Source organism: Hyperolius riggenbachi, chromosome 5, assembly GCF_040937935.1.
Source record: "Hyperolius riggenbachi isolate aHypRig1 chromosome 5, aHypRig1.pri, whole genome shotgun sequence".
Classification (NCBI taxonomy): Eukaryota; Metazoa; Chordata; class Amphibia; order Anura; family Hyperoliidae; genus Hyperolius; species Hyperolius riggenbachi.
Genome location: NC_090650.1, coordinates 385,139,445 through 385,161,178, shown reverse-complemented (window position 1 = coordinate 385,161,178; position 21,734 = coordinate 385,139,445). Strand labels below are relative to the sequence as shown.

The following is a 21,734-nucleotide window of genomic DNA, read 5'->3' as shown; positions in this document are numbered from 1 at the left end:
TTTGGAGGAGATGATCCGACATGCCAAATCTCTTGCATTGGGGCCACAGTACATAAGCTAGAATCTCAGCAAAGGATGCCTTAGCTGAGAATCAAGTAGCATGTGTACAAAGCCTTAGGTAGATGGATGTGGGAAGGCTGCAGATATATCCAGCCCTACTTATTATGACTCATTGATCCCACCATACAACAGTTGGTGGGCGGTCATCGGCTAAAACCATGAGATCGGGAAACTGATCCAGCTAAATCAGGGCCTAGGTTGGATTTATACTTTTTCTGCCCCTAAGCCTTGTAAGTTAGGGCTTCCCTTTCATGTGCAACAACACCCTTCCCAGTCCACATGTAACCCACTCTTTCATGTGTAACATTCATGTACTGCAGCTCTTTTCTTTCATGTACAGCTCCCTTGAGCACCAGCCTCCCTTTTCCATGTGTTGTACTCCATTTGCAGTCTACTGTTTCATCTGTAGCAACCCCTATTTCAGGTCCAGGTGCCCCTGGGGCTGAAGCTGCCTAAGGCACGGGCCTTTGTGGCCTTTCCAGAAATCCAGTCCTGATTAGGGCTGTGTCATTTTATCTCAGCTGGTTTCTTCAGACTCCTACAGCTCAAGATCAGCGCATGTATAGGTGAAGTGCTCATGTAGAACATTTGGCCCACATTTGGCTGACACATATCGTCCATGTAGGTTTCTAAAACATAGATTAGAGCACGTTCTGACAGTTGTGCATGTCTGTGTGCTGTAGTTGTGCATGTGTGTGTGCTGTAGTTGTGCATGTGTGTGTGCTGTAGTTGTGCATGTGTGTGTGCTGTAGTTGTGCATGTGTGTGTGCTGTAGTTGTGCATGTCTGTGTGCTGTAGTTGTGCATGTCTGTGTGCTGTAGTTGTGCATGTGTGTGTTCTGACAGTTGTGCATGTCTGTGTGCTGTAGTTGTGCATGTGTGTGTTTTGACAGTTGTGCATATATGTGTGCTGTAGTTGTGCATGTGTGCATTCTGATAGTTGTGCATGTGTGTGTCCTGACAGTTGTGCATGTGTGTGTGTGCTGTAGTTGTGCATATGTGATTGCTGTAGTTGTGCATGTGTGTGTTCTGACAGTTGTGCATGTGTGGGTGCTGTAGTTGTGCATGTGCGTATCCTAACAGTTGTGCATATGTGTGTGCTGTAGTTGTGCATGTGTGTGTTCTGACAGTTGTGCATATGTGTGTGCTGTAGTTGTGCATGTGTGTGTTCTGACAGTTGTGCATTTGTGTTCTGTAGTTGTGCATGTGTGTGTTCTGACAGTTGTGCATGTGTGTGTTCTGACAGTTGTGCATGTGTGTTGTTCTGACAGTTGTGCATGTGTGTGTGCTACAGTTGTGCATGTGTGTGTGCTGTAGTTGTGCATGTGTGTGTGTGTTCTGACAGTTGTGCATGTGTGTGTGCTGTAGTTGTGCATGTGTGTGCTCTGAGAGTTGTGCATGTGTGGGTGCTGTAGTTGTGCCTGTGTGTTCTGACAGTTGTGCATGTCTGTGTGCTGTAGTTGTGCATGTGTGTGCTGTAGTTGTGCATGTGTGTGTTTTGACAGTTGTGCATATATGTGTGCTGTAGTTGTGTATGTGTGCATTCTGATAGTTGTGCATGTGTGTGTTCTGACAGTTGTGCATGTGTGTGTGTGCTGTAGTTGTGCATATGTGATTGCTGTAGTTGTGCATGTGTGTGTTCTGACAGTTGTGCATGTGTGGGTGCTGTGGTTGTCCAGCTGCTCTTGTCACCTCTGTCTGTTGTTGCTATAGTCTGGCAGCCGCTGCCGTGATTGTGTTCACAGCTGCAAAGCAATGACCTCTTCATTAGGAAATCAGACTGAATTATTAATAATACGTGACATGTTCTTGGCTACGCAAGTGAGCAATACTACAGGAAAATGAACTGTTCAGAGAATGATATTTTTATATTTAGTTTAGGAATGCCTCAAGGCAGTATCTAATGTTGCTAATTATAAATTCTCTAAATATTCACTCTGCGTGTTGCCATAAAAAGTAGGTGTGGAGATACACAAATGTATTGCTCAACCAGCAACAGAGCTATTGTGTTTTTGTATGCAAAATGTTTATCGTTCTTTTTTTCCCCTTAGATTAGAAACTATCAATAGAAGGAGCTAGCACTGTTGCCTGGTACCAGGCTCCCAGGTGGGCATCTTAAGGCCTGTACCCACCACGTGATTTTTCGACGACCGGAGGGTTTTTTTGAGTGACAAACGGTCGTTTCCATGATCTCACGATGTGAGTACAGGCACGCGAGCTACGTTTAGCAACGCGTGCCAAAAACGACCGTCACAGCAGATCGGATCAGTAAGATCCCCGACGACTCTGTGAAAAGTTCCAACAATCTCTTGACTTCTCGTTCACGCCTGTTGCGTGCTGTTGTGTAATGACGCATGACGCCACAAGCAGGAAGAGGAATCGCCGAATGCTTGTTGTCAAGGGGATGCCGCTGCACCCATCGGGTGGTGTGTACTTAGTTTAAAACCCTCCTGGCGGTCTATTAAAAACCGCCAGGGGGCAGCGCAGCCATTTTTTGTAATTTTTTTTTTTTAGATCATGTAGTGAGCCTAGGGCATGCGCAGTACTTTCACGCCGGCCGCCGTGATGACGCGAGGCGGCCGGCGTGTGACGTAATCCGCGTCATATGTGGAAGAAGCAGCCCGACACTCGGGAGAGTGTCGCCCGGGCTGCGGCCTGCCAGCCATTCCGGAGCGGGGAGAAGGAGAGGAGCCAGGATGCCGGCGTGGGACCTCCCGACCAGCACTGGGCTGGAGAAAGCCCTTGGTGAGTACAACTTTTATTTTTTAGATGAGCTCGGAGTCACTTTAAGGTACCCATACATCTAGCGATTTTGCTGTACGATTGACCATTCGATTCGATAATTTTATCGAATCGAGAGGGAATCGAGTGTGTTTCAGAATTCCCAATCGTTGAAAAGTGGCTGATTTCATGTTGAATCGACCAGCTTAGCGGATCAAGCAGGATGCAAGATATCGGTCGATTGCACAGGAATCGACAACTGTTTACGCATTATTCAATTGACTCTGAATCAATTTTTGCATTCAGAGCATGGAGACAGAACATCAGTCAGATCGATTAGTGAAGTTGAATCACGTAAGAATCGCTTGTAGTGTGTGGGTGTCAGGCTTGTCTGGTCAATGACTATAGGTCAGGCTGTATGCCCATTTGACTGACTTATAGCCCAGCCCGTAACACCTGCACAAACTCCTACCTAGCACAGAACTACAATACCCCTGCAGGTAGATGTAGCATACAGACTGACAGATGGGCCTTGATTCACAAAGCCGTGCTAACTGTTTAGCACGGGCGTGCTAAACAGTTAGCATGTGAAGTACCGCTTGTGGACTTTTGTGCGCGCAAAGTGCCACGATCGCGCTATCGCGGACATTTGCACGCGATAACGTGGACTTTGCATGGCCGATCGCATGCAAAAATCCGCGTGATCGCCTGCAAAACTCAGCGTGATCGCGTGCAAAGTCCGCGTTATCGTCAGTACGCATAGTCAGCATAGTCAGTACTAGCAGAAGTCAGTTCAGGCAGCGTTTTTACAAGTCCTTATCCAGGCAGAGGTCAATCTAGGCGGCAAACAGACAGAGCCCAGGTGTAATAGCAGAGTCGGCAACAGCTAATCCAATAGAGCGTGGTCAGGATACAGGCAGAGTCGGCACCAGGGACTCAATCTAGAATAAGCGTGGTCAAGATACAAGGCAAATTGGCAACAGGAGTCAAAAGGTTTTGTGAGCGCATACCCAGCAACAAGCCAAAAGCTAATGCTATCACGGTCGATGTCTGGGGGCGCTCACCATGCTTAAATACAAGGACTAACAAATCAGAAACAAACAGAATTGAAAACAACCAATAGAGACCTGACACGCAACACACACACACGTGGTTACTGTTTACAGTGGCGGAGCGTGTACTGAGAGCGTGTCCGCTGCTTATCCAATGGGAGCTGAGCGCCAGGCTGCGATCCAGTGACGTCAGCGGTCTGCCTAGAACCGGACATTTGCGCCTCAGCCCGTTTCTCAGCGTTTTCGCCTCCATGAATGCCCCGATGAACTTAGTTGGTCAACTTCTGATCAACCATACTGAAGTAAATTCCCCAATAAAGTTGATCGCTTTGTAGATTGAATCAGAATCACTAGATGTATGGCTACCTTTAGTCCACTGATGTTATCATGCTGTGTCTTATCTTTTAGAGCAACAAAGAAATTCTGAGTTCAGTTCTTCCAACTTACTAAGCATGCTGTAAGTATGGTAGTTGCAGATTTCCTTTGCTTCTTATACAGTACTCTTTGAGTCCCGCGGCTAAAAGTGTTTCATCATAAAACTAATCTGGACTTCGGTGTATTCTGTCTTTTGTCTTATCTGAACATATAAGGTATTATTGAAGTAAAAAATGAAACCCCACTTGACATACAACCAAATAGGTCAGTGTGCTCGGAGCAGGTCTTTCAGCTCTCATTCAAAGGCTTTATAATCAGGATCTACATCCCCAGGACAGCATCAGCAGTTTCACCGCAGCTTCAAAGAACAGTCAACAGCAATCATTCTAAAATACAACGCATGTGAACGCCACTTCCTCTCACAGCTCCGCTGAAAATAAATATCACATTTACATGACATTTTTGGTACCAGCAGGAGAAATGTACTTTCTATACTGTTCCCTTTGCCTCACAGTAAATTAATTCACCATGAAAGAGCTTCAGGCTTTTTGTCCAGTGTTAAAGAATATAAATGTCAATATGAATAGATCATTTAATACAACTTCAGGACGCGGCTGGAATTTTTCAAGGTAGTGCATTTAGCCACCTAGAATTCTTTAGACAGTAAATTTATGTACTGTGGGAAATTGAGGAACCCCACCAATTCAGTTTCTTTATAGAATCTAAACTTGGCTCATTTTGCCTGTGGGGTACGTATGAGTCTAACAATCATGCACAAAAACAGGTCCTGAGCGTGGTCACTTCTCGGCATGCAGTGACCTTATGGGTCAAACAGTAACAAACACACCAGCTCCATAATGCCTTTGGAGCTTCTGTTTGGAATGTTTGCAGAATATAAGCTGCCACTGTGGTTAACGCATGTTTTCACCTTTCTGAGCATTGGGTTTTCAGTCTGTAATGGAGAGTATGTCATATTTGTGAGGACCTTTTTGAAAGCAACTCAAAAAAATATCCCTAATAAGGTAATCCATCCCACCCTGATTAGACACTTGTTCGTCTAACAAGGACATCAAAACGCAACAGAAACCACAAGGCATATGTTGCAGTCCTTAAAAATAATTTCAATTTTATTGTACAAAGATATAAAATGTTTTCGTTAGGTTTTTGATCATCATCAGTCGATCTTCACAAAAATATCAAACCAAGAGAGGTTAGCCTGCATGGTGGTGTTCCTTCTCCGCCCAAAAGATTGTGTCAGAGAATGCCTGGTGGGAACAGGCAGACGCGTAACTACAGGGGAGCATCCCCTGCAACTGCAGGGGGGGGGGCAGGGCAGAGCTGTAAGGGGGCCACAACTGCTTATTCACTCCCTCTGATCGAGGGGTCCAACCTTCAGATCTGGGGTTTTTGTGGCTACACGTATTATGGGTGTGAAGATTACGATGACCACACTTGTCTATGACCCTTTCGAAAATGGGGCCCCCAGGTTGGGAAGGTCACAAGGTATAGGCAAGAGAAAGGGTGTGATGGGGGCTCAATCACAGTTTTGCTGGGGGGGGCATGATTTATTGCTAGGTCCTTGGGAACAGGTGTCTTGTTGTATTCAATGTAACTGGTCTGGGGGAGTCTTTTTACTGTAAAGCAAAAGCAAGAAAAAAGCGGCACACCACCGGCTGCAGTGATGCTTTGTATTGTGGAACAGATACACCGTGTATAGTATATGTTCCACAATACAGAGCATCTTTGCAGCCAGTGGTGTGCCGCCTCTTTCTTGCTTTTGGTAATTCACCACGGTTGGGCGAGCAATCCGACCGAGGTCTGGCATCGGCACCATCACTGGTAAAGGTAACTTGGTACTTTACAGCTCCAAACAAACTAGTGTTGTTGCCTGAATACTATTTAAAATTACTCGAAGCCATGTCTTACATTATATGAGATTTTCACAAAGACTCTAATTTGCCTAATTATCAATGTCCCAGCCTAAAGTCGGTCACACTCATTAACATTTTTTGGCTTGATTTTACCCCAATTCAATTAAAATGATCAGTTTTATCAAGAAATCAAAGGGTTTTGTTTTATTTTGTATTCAATTGAGAAATGTGATCAAATTTCTCAATTTTTTGAGGGTTGTAGAATGAGACTTGACCAAGATTTGGTTTCCGAAGACTAGGTGATATCTGTGAGATCCTAACTATAGAGATTGTGGAAGGAAAAAAAAGATAAGGACATTTGCTATTCCATCCAGCGTATTCTGCAAGTTCTCTACCATGAGTCGCTGATACCAGGAAGACATTTATATACCAGGAATGATAATGTTCACCAATAAAGGCAGAAAGTAAAGGTATTTCTGTACTTTTCTGCATTCGTTGTCCCTCGCTGATAATACTTCCCATATACACAAATGCTTTGCACAATATAACTTAGCTATGGGAATGAAATTATCTTCGAACCAGTAAACATTTCATCGGAATGTCTCCAATAACACTATGGCGGAATCAGTAACAGTCGTTCCTGAATGCAGACCTCATTCTGGAACCAGCAATGGTTGCTATTTTTTGCTACCTTTGAAATGGTGTTCTTGTTGAATATAGTTTATTCTGAATCCTGCAATTCAAAAGAGCCCCCCCCCCCAAAAAAAATGTTCGAATTCCACATAGTTTCCATAGAAGTGATACTGGGTCTTAGACAAAACAATATGCCATTATTCCAAACTTGTTTCTTATTTCTTTCTGCATGCTGCTCCGTGCCTGTGCATGTAAGCCTTCTTCTGAATAATACATCATTTGTGCAGCAGATAGGCAGCAGGGCACAGAATCCTCTATGCTTTCATAGAGCAATCAGTGGAACGGAATCCAGGTATGCCTTTCTTTAGAAGCAAAGAAATACCTTTCACCACTTAGCAGTGGAAGAATTTTGAGAACTCTATAGGAGCTCTCTTGTATGCTGCGGATGCAGTTTTTGTTGTTGTTGATGTTCAGGATTTTTCTTATTTTTTATTATGAACCTATTTAAGGTAAAGTCTGGCTATATCCTTGCCGAGTTGCACCAAGTCAATGAAGCCAAAACAGAGGTTCATTTTAACCTCTTCAGGACCATAGGCTTACACCCCCCTAGTGACCAGGCTATTTTTCATTAATTAGGCCACTGCAGCTTTAAGGGCTTGCTGCAGGGCCCACCAACAGAGCTTTCTGTTGGTGGGCTGTGATTGCTCTTGTTATGTTTATTTATTTTTGTATAAATATTTATTTGTTTATTTTTTTAAATACATTTTGCTAGTTTATTAATTATTTTTTTTAATGCCCTCCCCCTGCTACCCAATGACAGCGATCGGCTGTCGTAGGCGTCACCCTATGAGAGATGATTGCTTTTGTGCTGCCGGAGGGGACAGCCAAGTGACACCACTGTCCCCAGTGCAGCACTGCCGTAGATCGCAGCTAGAAGACTGATGACGGAATGGAGCATCGGCGCGCGCAATCTCCTGCAAAACCCCACCCCAGGACTTGACTCCAATTGGCGTTAGGCGGTCCTGGGGCTGCAGCCACGTTCACGCCCATTGGCATTACGTGGACATTGAGCAGTTAAAGTAGGTGCTTGTAGGGTCAAAACATCATTGTATATCCTCCAATATGATCCATTCCAGTACAGAACCAATACTTGTTTCTTGGTTTGTTTGTTTGTTTGTTTGATCTGTACAGGATGACTCTGTGCAACAGCGCCATCTTGTGGCAGTCAGTGTTCTCTTATGTCGGACTATGTCCATCATTGCTGCTATAGAGGAAAATGCCAATGTCGGACATAATCCGACATGAGATTGGAAAGGGGCCCTGTAGTCTTGCTCAATTTTTGGAACAAGTACTTTACAGACTTGCTGCTTGACTTTAGCTGAGATTTGTACGCTGTTCCATGCATTGGGTGGAGATTATTGTTGAATGAGCGAACGGCATCTTGTTGCTAGGCAGACAAACTAAGAACATGCGCTTATCCATTGTAGTTTAGTGATCTACGGCCGTGGATTGCTAAACAATGTCATGAGTTAGCTGTATACACTAGGCAGCAGTTCCAGTATAGTATTTTGGCATACATGAAAAAAAGGTGCAGGGGAAAGCCACTAATAGAATATCGCTAAAATTAGTGATATTATACTACTGTTTATGGCTAAACCTAATCCTACTCACACAGAATAGCAGTAAGAGAACAGAGGCGCCAGCAGGATAAAAGCGGATAAAAACTTTAAAATTTGCTGGGAGGAAGCGGTGGAAGTCCACAGTTTTCTCCTCACCTGCCTATACAGTGGTTGCCTTTGTGGTAACCCACGTTTGTGAGTATAATTTTCTCACGATAACCTTTACTTCATTTATGCTTAACATACTACACTATATTGGGCTCTCGGTTTCTCTACACTTTATCTACTCACACAGAACTCTCCCCTGGTGGTGCCTAACCCTTTGACCCTTCATAGTGGTGCCTAACCCTAAGACACCCTTGTGGTGCCTTATCACTAAGACCCTCCCTTGGTGGTGCCTAAACCTAACCCCCCCGGGTAGTGCCTAACCCTAAGATCCCCCCTACCCGTGGTGCCTAACCTTAAGACTCCCCCCCCCCCCCTTGTGCCTAACCCTAAAATCTGCAGCACAGCAAGTACTTTTTAGTGCCCAGAGGTGCCTAATAGAATTGTGTGCGCAGAGACTGTTATGCATTGCCGCAATTTGCTTTTCCATAAGCCCCCTGACCTGTGATTCTATCAGGTGCATCTGGGCACCGATATTTTACTGTATTGCTGCTAATTGGGTGCCTCCGGGTGCCGAAATTTACCTGCTTTGCCGCATATTGTGGCCAATATAAAAGGTGTGATTTGGTCATTTTCAGCGCCCAGAGGCACCCAATAGCGACTGCCGTCATGTGCCCAAATTTCCCTTTCTAGCCGCAAAATGTGGCTTTTATTATAGGTGCCTATGGTGGTGCCGTTTTTTCCAAAAGGGCTTCTGCGTCTTTTTTCCCTGCTTCGAGTATGCTGATGCTCTGGAATGACAGACTGCTGTACGAATGTGTAGTACAGTTATCTTTCAGACTTAATACAAAATCTGTCCAGCTGCAATTTAGGCCTGTTGCCAAACATTTTGCACCGCTCAGCAACACATGCATTGTTAACAAGCCTTCATATAAATATGTTTTATACCCCCCACACAGTGTCAGCGCATAGCTGGTAGAGTGCGCTGTTATTTTTACCTGTGTTTAGAATCAGCTGAATGAATTGATAATACACTGCCTTACATTATATAAATAATTGAATCAGCCTTTAAATATTGCATTGCGTTCCGGTGCACAGTAATATGGTAATGTTGTTGTCGGTGGATTCGCCCCACACAACTTGCGCTGTGATATCTTTATCGTCGTAATGAACGGTAACCAATAAGTAACACGAATGTTAGTTAGCGGAAAGCAGCGCCTGTTCTTTGACAGGGTCACAAAGAGACGTCAAAATATAAAGACATTATGTTAGCGGTGTATTAATTAAGGCTGGCCCATAATCTCTGCATTATATTCCCCTGCTGCATGGAAAACATCAAATGAGGATTTTTTTCCCCCCGAAGCTATAGAAATACAAAATGAAGATAATAAATCTCAACTTCTCTCCTCACAAGGAGGTAGAGCGCATGTCTTGTTTATTATCATGTCTGCCACTTCATCCCAGCAGAAGTGTTGAAGGTCTCTATTATGGGTATAATGCCCCCTAGAGGAAATATAAGAGAGGCTGGGAGCCCAATGGTGCAGTACTGTTAGGTATAAGAGCCCCTCAGAGGGGCTCACAATCTAATCCCTACCATAGTCATGTGTCTACGTATGTATCGTGTAGTGAATGTATTGTTGTCTAGGGCCAATTTTAGAGGGAAGCCAATTAACTTAACTGTATGTTTTTGGGATGTGGGTGGAAACTGGAGTGCCTGGAGGAAACCCACACAGACACGGGGAGAACATACAAACTACTTACAGATGTTGATCTGGCTGGGATTTGAACCGGGACCCAGCACTGCAAGGCGAGAGCGCTCACCGCTATGCCACCGTGCTGCCCATAAAATCACATATACAATATACTATATTAAATATACTATACAATATATACTATACAATATAATCTAATAATAATCTATAATCACAAAGGTAGTTTGCCATCCTAGCAACCACCATACTCGCTTGAGGGAGACATAACTGTTCCCGTTCAGTTGCCAGGCAAAGTGGTCGCTCTCCTGGAAAACTTTATAGTTTAAAAAAACTGAAAAATTATGGAAAACCTCCCTGGAAGTCTAGGCTTATACTGATAACTGTGGTGGAGGCACCCGGTATATCTATAGTAGATCTAAAGCAATTTGTTGTATATGACCATATTAGGTAAAAAGAGGTAATTGCTTACCTCTCTAGACGATATGACACCAGCATGTTAGAAAAAGGGTTTTTTTGTCAACACAAAAAGGTATGACAATGCGTTTCAAGGGTACTTGTCCGCTTCCTCAGGTCAATTCAAAGAGTTGTGCCTGTAACTGTAATAACTGTTAGTGTGAGCGCCTCTGATAGAAGTCAGAGACGCTAACAGCTATCACAGATACAGGCACAGCGTGGAAGTTCATGGCCACGCTCCCACCCATGGTTGAATGTGGCCGCAGGACCCCATGTGGCTGTACAGTAGCACGGAGCAGCTTGGGCTCTGCAGAGAAAGGCTGCGCAGGCTCTGCTGGGTCCCATCACTGGAAAGGTGAGGTGGAAAGGGACAAGGAAGATTCTGCTTTATTCCCTACAGTGTGGCTATGAGCATGGCTAAAGTTTCCTAAGCTGCGTACACACGTGATATAAAAGTCTTTGAAAATTGAACGATCAACAATCGATCTGCTGAAAACTGTTGTAAAAAAAGTTTGCATAAGAGCTCCAAAGATGGTGACCACAGATATTTGTCTCTCCTATGATCATTTGTTAAACAAAGTAGGTATAAGATCAGCACATATTTCTTAAAGTAAAGCTGTAGTGAAAAAAGTGCCCCTAGGGGCTACCTACCTCGCGAGGGGGAAGCCTCTGGACCCTGAAGAGGCTTCCACCGTCACCCTCCGCCCATCCATTCCAGGGACCCCCGAAAGTACGCCCATTCAATGTACTTTCAGACCCTGATTGCTCCTGTTTATTCATGTATTGTGCAGACCCAGATGTGGCTTGCATCCACTTCCATGTCTCTCATTCAGTGTGCAGACCCTTATGAGTACTCTTTTTATAATCATCAAATCATTTTTTGCTAAGAGCTCTGCTCAATGACACAGTTATAGGTTTTTTTTTCTTTGGTGATTCTTGTAGGAGACAAGAATACTTAGGTGAGAAGTAGGGAGAGACCGGGAGCCCAATGCTGCAGTATTGTCAGGTATAGGGAGGATAACATTATATATATATACTCACAACCACCATATAGGCCTGCAGGGAATAACCGTCCCCGCTTGGTACTCCAGGTCCTGCTGGATACTGGATGGTTGCTCTCCTGTGATATGATAGACTTTCCAGAAAAACTGCAAAGCTATTTCCTCCAAAGGAGGTCTGACTGGTAATGGGTAGGTTGGAGGCGCCCAATGTATGTTCTGTTTTAGTATTTTAAAATGCAAATAAAAAATGATATAATAAAAAGAGAGGTACCTCTCCGGAAGATATAGACACCAGTTCAACTGGAAAAGTTTTTATCAATCTGACAACGCATTTCACATGTCATGGCCCGCTTCCTCAGGACAATACAAAATGCCTTGATAGCATAGGGGATAGCGTGTAGGTGCCTCTAGAGGCGCCCACACTCTAACCCTATGATTAGAGGCACCCACACACTTTCCCCTATGATTAGAGGCACCCACAATCTTTCCCCTATGCTATCAAGGCATTTTGTACTGACCTGAGGAAGTGGGCCATGACCCGTGAAACACGTTGCTTTTTGATTAAAAACTTTTTCCAGTTAAACTAGTGTCTAGATCTTCTGGAGAGGTAAGCAATAACCTCTCTTTTTATTATATATTTTTTTATTTGCATTTTAAAATATTAAAATAGAACACTCATTGGGCGGCATCCTACCCATTATCAATGATACAGTGAGTGTTGCTGTCCATATATGTATGTTGTTTACATATTTTTGCCTCTTTTTTTCAGGTCTTCGTCCTAAAAGAACAGTCCGCCTGGTCCTGTGGACTGGAGAGGAACAAGGAGGTGTGGGTGCCAACCAGTATTACGAAAGACATAAGGTAAGAAATTACTTTTGCCAATTACTTGCTACATACACACAAATTTTAATTCAGTTTTTTTTTTAAATACCAATTTTGAAGAGGACGAAGGTTGAACAAAAAAAATTGTCTGATGCTAGGGCTAGAAACTCACCCTTAAAGAGACTCTGTAACAAAACTTTGAGCCTTATTTCTTCTATCCTATAAGTTCCAGTTCTAATGTGGTCTGTGTTACTGCAGCCTTTCCTATTTGCACAGTGGCTGTATTATCTCTGTTATATGATCTAATCTTCTCTCCTCTGTCGGCTCTGTTGGGCTGAGGCAGTCAGGCTGGAATGTGCTGTGCTGCTTGTGATTGGATAGAAGCTATACACACCCTTTCCAGGCCCCCTGCACACTCTGTATGACTCACGCACTGAGCTACTCTCAGCCTATCATTTGCTATGTCTTTTGTTACAGGATCAGTGGGGCAGCCAGGTAACTTGCATTGTTTAAAAGGAGATAAATATGGCAGCCTCCATATACCTCTCACCTCGGGTTCCCTTAAAAGCTCAACCAATTAAACGTTTAATTAGCAGGGTCTCCCAGGGCTTCAAAACAATATACAAAGTTCTCATATGCAGGTAATACCTGCTGTCAAAGCTTCTTTTATTCATTATTTATGCTGATGAACATGTTCGCTGTTGAAGCGGCTGCTTCCCATGAGCTCAGGAACACTGGCGTCTCAGCTGTTCCTGGCACTCCTATAGTCCCATTCACCATCATTAGGCTGTGTGCGCGCGGCCTAATGGGACAACTGCTGCAGCGACTGAATAGCATAAATAAGGAATAAAGATAGTTAACAGGAACTTTAGCAGCAGGTAATATCTGCAGATGGGAACTTTGTATATTGTTTTGTAGCAGGAAGTTTTTTGAGCGTATAAGGCATTTACAGTACATATCTGTGTAGACAGGGATGGGGTAGGGACAAGACAAAAGGGGAAGAGCGCACTCAATTTCAAAACAATATAGAGACAAGTCTCTCCGTGGAATATTCTCACCTCTATAAGTTGCTGACTCGCCCGTATGGGTTGGTCAGTGTCAGCGCTTTTGTCCCTTTGTAGGCCAGGGACATAGGCTCTGGATACAGTGTCGCCGATCGCCTGCTGTCTCCTTTTGGTCGCAGGATAACTCTGCCTTGGTATTTCCAAGTGTGGTCTCCAAGCTGGCTGGTACTTGTAATCCTCCTGGTTTGGGGGCAGGTGGTGGTGGAATGTCTATATTGTTTTGAAATTGAGTGCACTCTTCCCCTTTTGTCTTGTCCCTACCCCATCCCTGTCTACACAGATATTCTACTAACCACAGTGAGTGGTCATCATAGAGCCGCACCACGCCACCATCATACAACTGTTGTCTCTACAAATTCACACCACCTATCCAGATCGCTCCTCCTGTGCACATAGGAGTAAATATATACCACTCAGTATATAGGATCATCCACCTTAAAACATTTACAGTACATGACATAGCTTGTCATGCATGGGATGGCTCCAGAGGCGTATCTACACTGGTGCAGGTAATGCATGTGCCATAGGCGCCTCCTACTAAGGGGCCTGCTCCATAGCATCCCTGATGTTCTCCATCTAGATTACAGTTTTTATCGGGGGGGGAGGGGGGAGGCATTTTTCTGCTTGATTACATTATTTGGGGGGACAAGCTGCCCAAATTGTTTTTAAAGAAAAATGTACAAGCTGATATATTGCCATACTTCATTCTTGCAGTTCATGCTTCACATCAACCCAAACAATTCAACTCAGACTACATCTTACATTTGTGGATGGTGACACCTCCCCCTCCTTCTCTACTCCAGGGCATATTTCAGTCTTAGCCATAGGCACTTTTTTCACTGGGTACACCTCTGGATGGCTCAAAGGGGTTTATACTGTTTATAAAATACATTTGTAGTCATGAAAAACGTTATATATTGTTTTCAAGCCTTGGGAGACCCTATTAATTTAAAGTTTGGTTGAGAATTAAAGCAGACCTAAACTCTTCCACAATAGAGAATGAAAACACAGAGAAACCAGATAACAGCCTGCCTAATTCTTCCTTATCTGCTAATAATGAGCCACTGTAATTTGAGCTGTCATCTCTGTCTGATCTGTGCCGACGTTTGTGCCGTTCAGACAGGCTAATATGTAAACATAGGAGGTTATCTGTTTCTGTGCTGCCATGAAACCAGGTAATAACCACTCTGCAGCATCTCAGCAGGAGTTCTGGGGTTTGCAACAAAGAAATATTTTTCTTTAAAGGTTATGATACCGTTGCTTATCTTTTAGTGCAGAGAGGAAGTTCTGGGTTTAGGTCGGCTTTATAGTACACACATCAACAAAATGCCCCTAGATAAACTAAATGTTTGTGTAAATGTAAAAGCCAGCTAGTCTTGCCTGACCCCGACACCAAAATAACTAAGAAGAACTGATTAGGCTTACGCTGAGCTTCTTCCATACTATTCACAAAAATTGTCCGATATCCCCACTGTTAAACTTTGATGGACTTCAGTGGAGAACCCACAAGGTGATAAAAGAACAGGTGGTCCAAGACAAGACAAGAAGCGAGCCGTAGAAGCGTGCAGCGGCAGCCTGTAAGCAAAGTCTCAGAGACCTTTGGTGGTGACGTCACCCATAGGAACCAATACGAGCTGGAACCGGCTGGGCGGAAATGCGGCGAGCTAACCCTTGAGTCTAACACATGGAAGTGACGTATGCCGCACGGGAGCACCAGCTTGGAGAACAGCGAGCGGATTGTTTTGTTACCAGACTCCTCCGGACTCGCAGCGGTGAGAATTTTAGGGGAGCGGAGAGACAAGGAGCTAGACCAGGCATGGGCAAACTTGGCCCTCCAGCTGTTAAGGAACTACAAGTCCCACAATGCATTTGCCTTTATGAGTCATGACTGTGGCTGTAAGACTCCTGCATTGCATTGTGGGACTTGTAGTTCCTCAACAGCTGGTGGGCCAAGTTTGCCCATGCCTGAGCTAGACGGACTGTCTGTGGAGTCACATGAAGGAGACATTTACTACAAAGAAGAAGGAGAAGAAGGATTGGAACAACTGCCTTCCTACCTATTCCGACATTTACTGTGTGTGTGAAGTGTGAATCTATGAGATAGACTGGACACCTCCTAATCGGAGGATCTGTGTCAATAGATGGTCATAAGAAAATCCATTAGAAGAAACTCTCGGGACAGACTCCTTACGGATGTGAACATTTTTTTCATTTATTTTTATTGATTAATTTTATTCCGCATAATACTTTTTAAAACTTTTTTGCCCTACTTGTTTTTATTTTTGTGCACACACAGGAACGCATAGGGGTAGAAGGGCCCTTCTGCTGGGGGTGTATATGTGTGACTGGATGAATGTGTTAACAGGCCTTTTATCTGATCTAATTGTTAAATTTGGCATATAGTGTGTTAGATTTTCTGTATAATCTTAGTTTGAATATTCTGTGGGGTTTGAGGGAAGCACATTTCTTATGGAATATGGAAGGCAGGTAAATTGTAGACAGAAACATAGATGAGAAGATTCCTTTCATGCATTGTTGTAAAGAACCTGTTATATAATTAAAGATCAGAATTTGGAACTGGTAATTTTTTACCACTACCATTCCAGTTTATGATCTGGCATTGTACTATTATCTGCATTGTGTTGTGTATCTTATTGCTATTACCTGTATTGTTGTATCTATGGTCCGTTACCTGTATTGTTCTGTCAACCCTGTTATCATTGTCTGTAAGCCTATTTATTGTACAGCGCTGCGTAATATGTTGGCGCTATATAAATCTAATAAATAATAATAATAATAATAAAGATCAAATTATTTACCTTTAGTGACAATATGAATTTCTGGTCCTTCACACAACAAGTGTGCATTGTGGAAAATCCCTCAGTGTAATTCAGTGTTGTTGATCAAGTCTGTTAATGTTTGCTATTTGTTAAAGGAGATACATATTGATCTTGGGACCACTTATGTAAGTTAGAATGCATTGTTTATATGGGTCTTTGCTATTGTGTATGTAAATATGACAAACTAGAGTCAGGTAGCCAAACATACTAAAATGTACACCATTGTGTTAAAGTAGAAAGCATTGCTATTGTGTATGTAAATATAATGACAAACTAGGGTCAGTTAGCCAAACATGTATGCCATCCTGTACGAGCATCTGATTGATCTGTAAACACACTGAAATGTTTAAGCAGCTGATTGGTCTGTAAAATCCTACATTCACTGACTGTCTATATATACCTTGTTTTCAAATACATAAAGCAGAGCATTAACGTTGTACTTAGGGTGTGCTTCATTATTGTTCTCCTGTGCAGAAAGATCACACACATGAGCAGCTTGGGAATTTGAGGGTGGCGTTTAGGAAGTTGAGTTCTATCAATTTGATTGGTCTACTGCCAAGCTGCATACAATTTGCTTTCAATATACATTCATGCCAGAAATATTAGCATCTCTTTTCTTGAAATCGTCAGGAAACAAATGTAAGTTGTTGTGGTTCAGAACACAATAAGGAACACTATAGAGAGGACTATTGGTACTAGAATATAAAAGATAACTTTTAATAATAACTTTAAAAGGTGTGGGTACTACACAGATACAAATAAATTAATGGAAAAAAAAATCCTATGCAGTAAAATCCCTCACAGAAATTGCATATGATCAGGCTAGTGCTCCTCCTATCCTAAAAACGATTAATACACTAGTGAGCCTACATGTTTCACCACATATAGAGGCTTTGTCAGGAGTGCAAGAATTAAAGTGCTAAGGAACCACGCAATACAATAAACACAAATTAATATACATCTATATAATGCCATCCGTCGCTGTCTGCGCATTATGGTCAAATAAAGAAAGGAACACAGCCTAGTTCTAAGTAGGATTAGGCAGGAGAACAGAGGCTCCAAAAGGATAAAAGGAAGCTAAATGAGCTTAAAAACCAAATTCTTGCTAAATAGAGGAGGTAGTGGTGGACTTACCTCCTCCAAGTAGACACACAACGACTGTAGTAAACACAGTCAATATATTTTATTTATGAACTCCAAATATGCAATGCGTTTCGCAGGTTTGATCCCGCTTCATCAGGCAATAACAACGGAGCAATAGCATATGTGGTCAGTAGAAGAGCCAGGCACTTCTACTGACCACAAGGGGCTGGGAGTGGCTGATTCTGGGACATCATCACTTTATTCAAATCATTGTGGCCCACTGCGCTCCGACAGAGTGCCTGGTTTATGCCTTTTTCTGATGTCTGCAGCGACAATGTAATAGCTCATTGAAAATAACCTAATGCGTGAAACTGCGTGCATTCACATCCGGAAACAGAAATCGCACTTGCAGCAAAATCTTGGATAACGTGCTTCCCTCTATAGAGGTTCATAGCACGGCCCCTTCCAGGACACATGCAAATTACACATTCATACGTCCGGAACGCTGTATTGGACCCAGAATACCTAGTGCAAATTAGCCCTAGATTGGTTCTTTTTCTTGTCTACAAAAGGCAAATCCATCTTCTTCCCTTTGTGCATATTTTATTTTATTTTTTATATAGATAATTTAAACTATTTTATCTATTGAAACTGCATGGGCAATCTGCCAGGGTACTTTTATGAATGTGTTAAAGAGTAACTGTCAGGCATAAAATCAAAAATCAATTCTTTATTTTTATCTGGTAAACAAGTAATAAGGATGCTAACCAGGTGATCCAAAAGTTAAAATCGCTATTACTTTTTCCCCAGTTTACCTGACTCTTATTTGGTACACACAAAATTTGCTACGCAAAAAAAGGAAGTTGTAGGGCATGCTGGGTTGTCCGTTTTTGCTTCTCTACTTCTGCTCAGACTTAACTAATGCAGCCTGATTGGCTGAAGCCCCTTTCCCTCCTGTTTCCCCCTCCCACACCTCTGTTCCTCTCTGATTGGCCAATATTTCTCATGCTGAGTTAAAGAGAACCCGAGGTGGCATTTCATTACGTTAGTGGGGCACAGAGGCTGGTTGGGCACACTAACACCAGCCTCTGTTGCCCCATCGTGTGCCTCAAAGACCCCCCTGCTCGCCGCTATAGCTCCCGTAGTGCTGGCGACACGCAGCGCGTCGCCAGCACAATGTTTACCCTAGCGCTGTCTATAAGCGCCGCTCCCCCGCCTCCTCCGCATCGACGCTACCCGCCCGCTTCCCTTCCCTCCTATCAGCGGGAGGGAAGGGACGCGGGCGGGTAGCGGCAATGCGGAGGAGGCGGGGGAGCGGCGCTGACAGACAGCGCTTAGGTAAATATTGTGCTGGCGACACGCTGCGTGTCGCCAGCACTGCGGAAGCTATAGCGGCGAGCAGGGGGGTCTTTGAGGCACACGATGGGGCAACAGAGGCTGGTGTTAGAGTGCCCAACCAGCCTCTGTGCCCCACTAACGTAATACAATGCCACCTCGGGTTCTCTTTAAAAGCACTTTCTATAGTAAAGGGCGAGCAAATCAGGCAGAGGAGAGTAAGGGAGGAAATGACATCAGGATTGGCTTCAAAATAGTCACATTTAAAATGGGAAATGCTAAGAAGGATTTTCTCTTTTTTTACTGTAGAAAAATCACTAGATTCAAAATGTGGACAGTACAATACACGTGTTATGTAAGTAGTGCAAGTATTTATCTACTCATATATGTGTGTTTTTTTCTGAGATAGTATGGCTGACAGCTCTGCTTTGAAAGATCTATAAAAGGCAAATTATTTTGTTTTTTCTGTTTTACCATGCCCACAGAACCTCGAATCATAGCTATGTAGAATGAATTACCAGCACAACAATCCTCCGCAATATATTTTTTGGTTTTTATTGTAGCAACTGACCAAATAAGCTGAGGGCTGAGTAATGTGATGGAGGGAGAGTAAAGCTGAAATGGATTTATTTTTTATGCAGGAATGTTGTTGGCTGGACATTTTGGGTGTTGTCATTGCCCTGCTGTCCCTCGGCAAGACGCCATTCTAAAGAAACTAGCTGTTTTTAAGAAATAGCTGTATACAAGAATTAGGCTGGAAATACATTGCCTGTAAATCGCAGATTACTTGGGGGACACATCACAGATAGTAACAAAACACAAAGGCCTCTGACATAACTTTGAATTCCAAGTTTGGATTTGGAGCTTGTTATTGTACAGAGAGCCACAATAAACCAACATGCATACAGTTTTGGTTTTTTTTAGCTTCCTTAGCCCCTGTTGCATGCAACAGGAGCCCGGAGTACGCAAGGCTTGATGCCCATGCACGGAAAAAGTGAAGGTGCAGAAACACCCCACAAAAACGTGCATGGGCAGTCCCAGGCCCCACCGAAGCAGGACCCTTTCCGGTGTCCCCCAAAGGGAACCTCCCCTTTGCCTTCGGCGCAGGGGGCTTTTGCATCTTCCGACACCCGAAGTATTGGAGGACCCCAACCTGCCCTGTGGTTACCCACAGGGCCTGACCATGTGGACACCCACATGGTCTGGGTGGCTCCCCCAAGAGGGAGTCAGGGCGGGGACCGAAGTCCCCAGGGGACAAGTCCCCAGTGCCAGCAAGCTGGCCCCGACCTTGCTTACAGTTTTGGATTGGTTGATCCTCATCAGTGCGTGGCATGGATTAATGTGACTCTATAGGGTAGGACTTGAAACACCCAGAGATGCAGACAACCCAGCAATCTCATGGTGAACCAGAACTCCCAGGAGTATGTAAGAAGCTACAATGGACCAAAAAGCCCTCTTAACCTCCTTGCCGGTTATCCCGAACACAGTTCGGGGTAACCTGCGCAGGAGGATTTCTCAGGCCCCGCTGGGCCGATTTGCATATTTTTTTTTTTTGTTACAAGCAGCTAGCACTTTGCTAGCTGCTTGTAACTTGCGATCGCCGCCGCTCGCCGCCGATTCGCCGCTACCCGCCGCGCCGAGCCGCCCCCCCCCCGCCCCAGACCCCTGCGCAGCCTGGCCAATCAGTGCCAGGCAGCGCTAAGGGGCAGATCGGGGTTCCCTCTGACGTCACGACGTCCATGACGTCGGTGACGTCATCCCGCCCGGTCGCCATGGCGACCGGGGAAGCCCTGCAAGAAATCCCGTTCTCAACGGGATTTCTTGCATACTCTGATCGCCGAAGGCGATCGGAGTAGGTAGGGGGATGCCGCCGCTCAGCGGCTATCATGTAGCGAGCCCTTGGCTCGCTACATGATTTAAAAAAAAAAAAAAAAAAAAGTGCGGCGCTGCCTCCTTGCCGGATTTTTTAGACCGGCAAGGAGGTTAATAAAATGTTATGCAAAACAAAAGTTTGTCTTCTTAAAACAGAAGGTATTTGCGATTATTCAGATTGGAGTGAGCATATGATGTCTCCCACAATGCTTCACTGCTGAATATGCAAATCATCCTTTGTTGCCCCTGTAAGCTAACCACACCTCCAGAACCGCTGGAATGCAATGATGTGTTAGCTTGTTAATTGTACACAATTGAGCCACGATAATCCATCATGCATACAGCCTGTTTTGGACTGGTTGGTTCTCATCAGCGCATATACTTCCTGTACTTGTAAATCAAGATGTTTCTTGCATATTGTCAGGCTTGGTGGTATAACTCTTGGATTCAGCGTGTACGCCCCAGGCTAGAGGTCTCGCTCTTTACCTAGCTGCCCCTGCCTGGCGCACCACTACCTGGCCCTAATTAGGACTTAGGCGAGCACAGCACACAAGCTGACGTAGAAGGCAGACTTACCACCAAGAACCACTAATGAGGCTAGTAACACAGTTCAACAAATCAGCAGTATCACACAGGTTATTACCTGGGTCCAGAGGAGTGAGGCAATCAGTGTCGAGTGTCAGTAGTAGCAGGGATGACAGGAAAGTTCCCAGACAATCCAGATAGCATGCAAGAGGTATCCAATAACAGGCAATGGTCGGTCCAGGTGGCAGACAAGGGTATCCGGTAAACAGGCACTGATCAGTCCAGGCAGCAGGCAGAGAGTATCCAGTAAACAAGCAAGGGTCAGTCTAGACAGCAGGCAAGGGATATCCAGGAAGCAAGCAAGGTTAATCACAGCAGTCAAAGCCAAGGTCAATATCCAGAAACCAGTAATCAAAGAGTGCGTACCCAGCAACTAGCCAAAGCTATGCTTATCATGGGCGATGACTGGGAGCACTCTGCAGGTTTAAATACAATACAGCATCCAATCACACAGCAAGGCCCTGCCTAGGTGCCAGCTGACACTGCTCTGTTAGCTGACTGGAGATATTGTTTATCGTTGTGGAGGGCGTAC

The 21,734-nt window shown here is 44.2% G+C and overlaps 1 protein-coding gene across 3 annotated transcripts in view; it reads left to right on the top strand.

The window, feature by feature from the left end:
* CPQ (carboxypeptidase Q) overlaps positions 1 to 21,734 on the top strand; it is a 576,560-nt gene that overhangs the window by 462,005 nt on the left and 92,821 nt on the right. For all 3 annotated transcript variants that reach the window (XM_068237698.1, XM_068237697.1, XM_068237696.1), the window contains exon 6: positions 12,371 to 12,462. In XM_068237698.1, the coding sequence (XP_068093799.1) occupies positions 12,371 to 12,462 (92 nt within the window). The remainder of the gene's footprint in view (positions 1 to 12,370; positions 12,463 to 21,734) is intronic.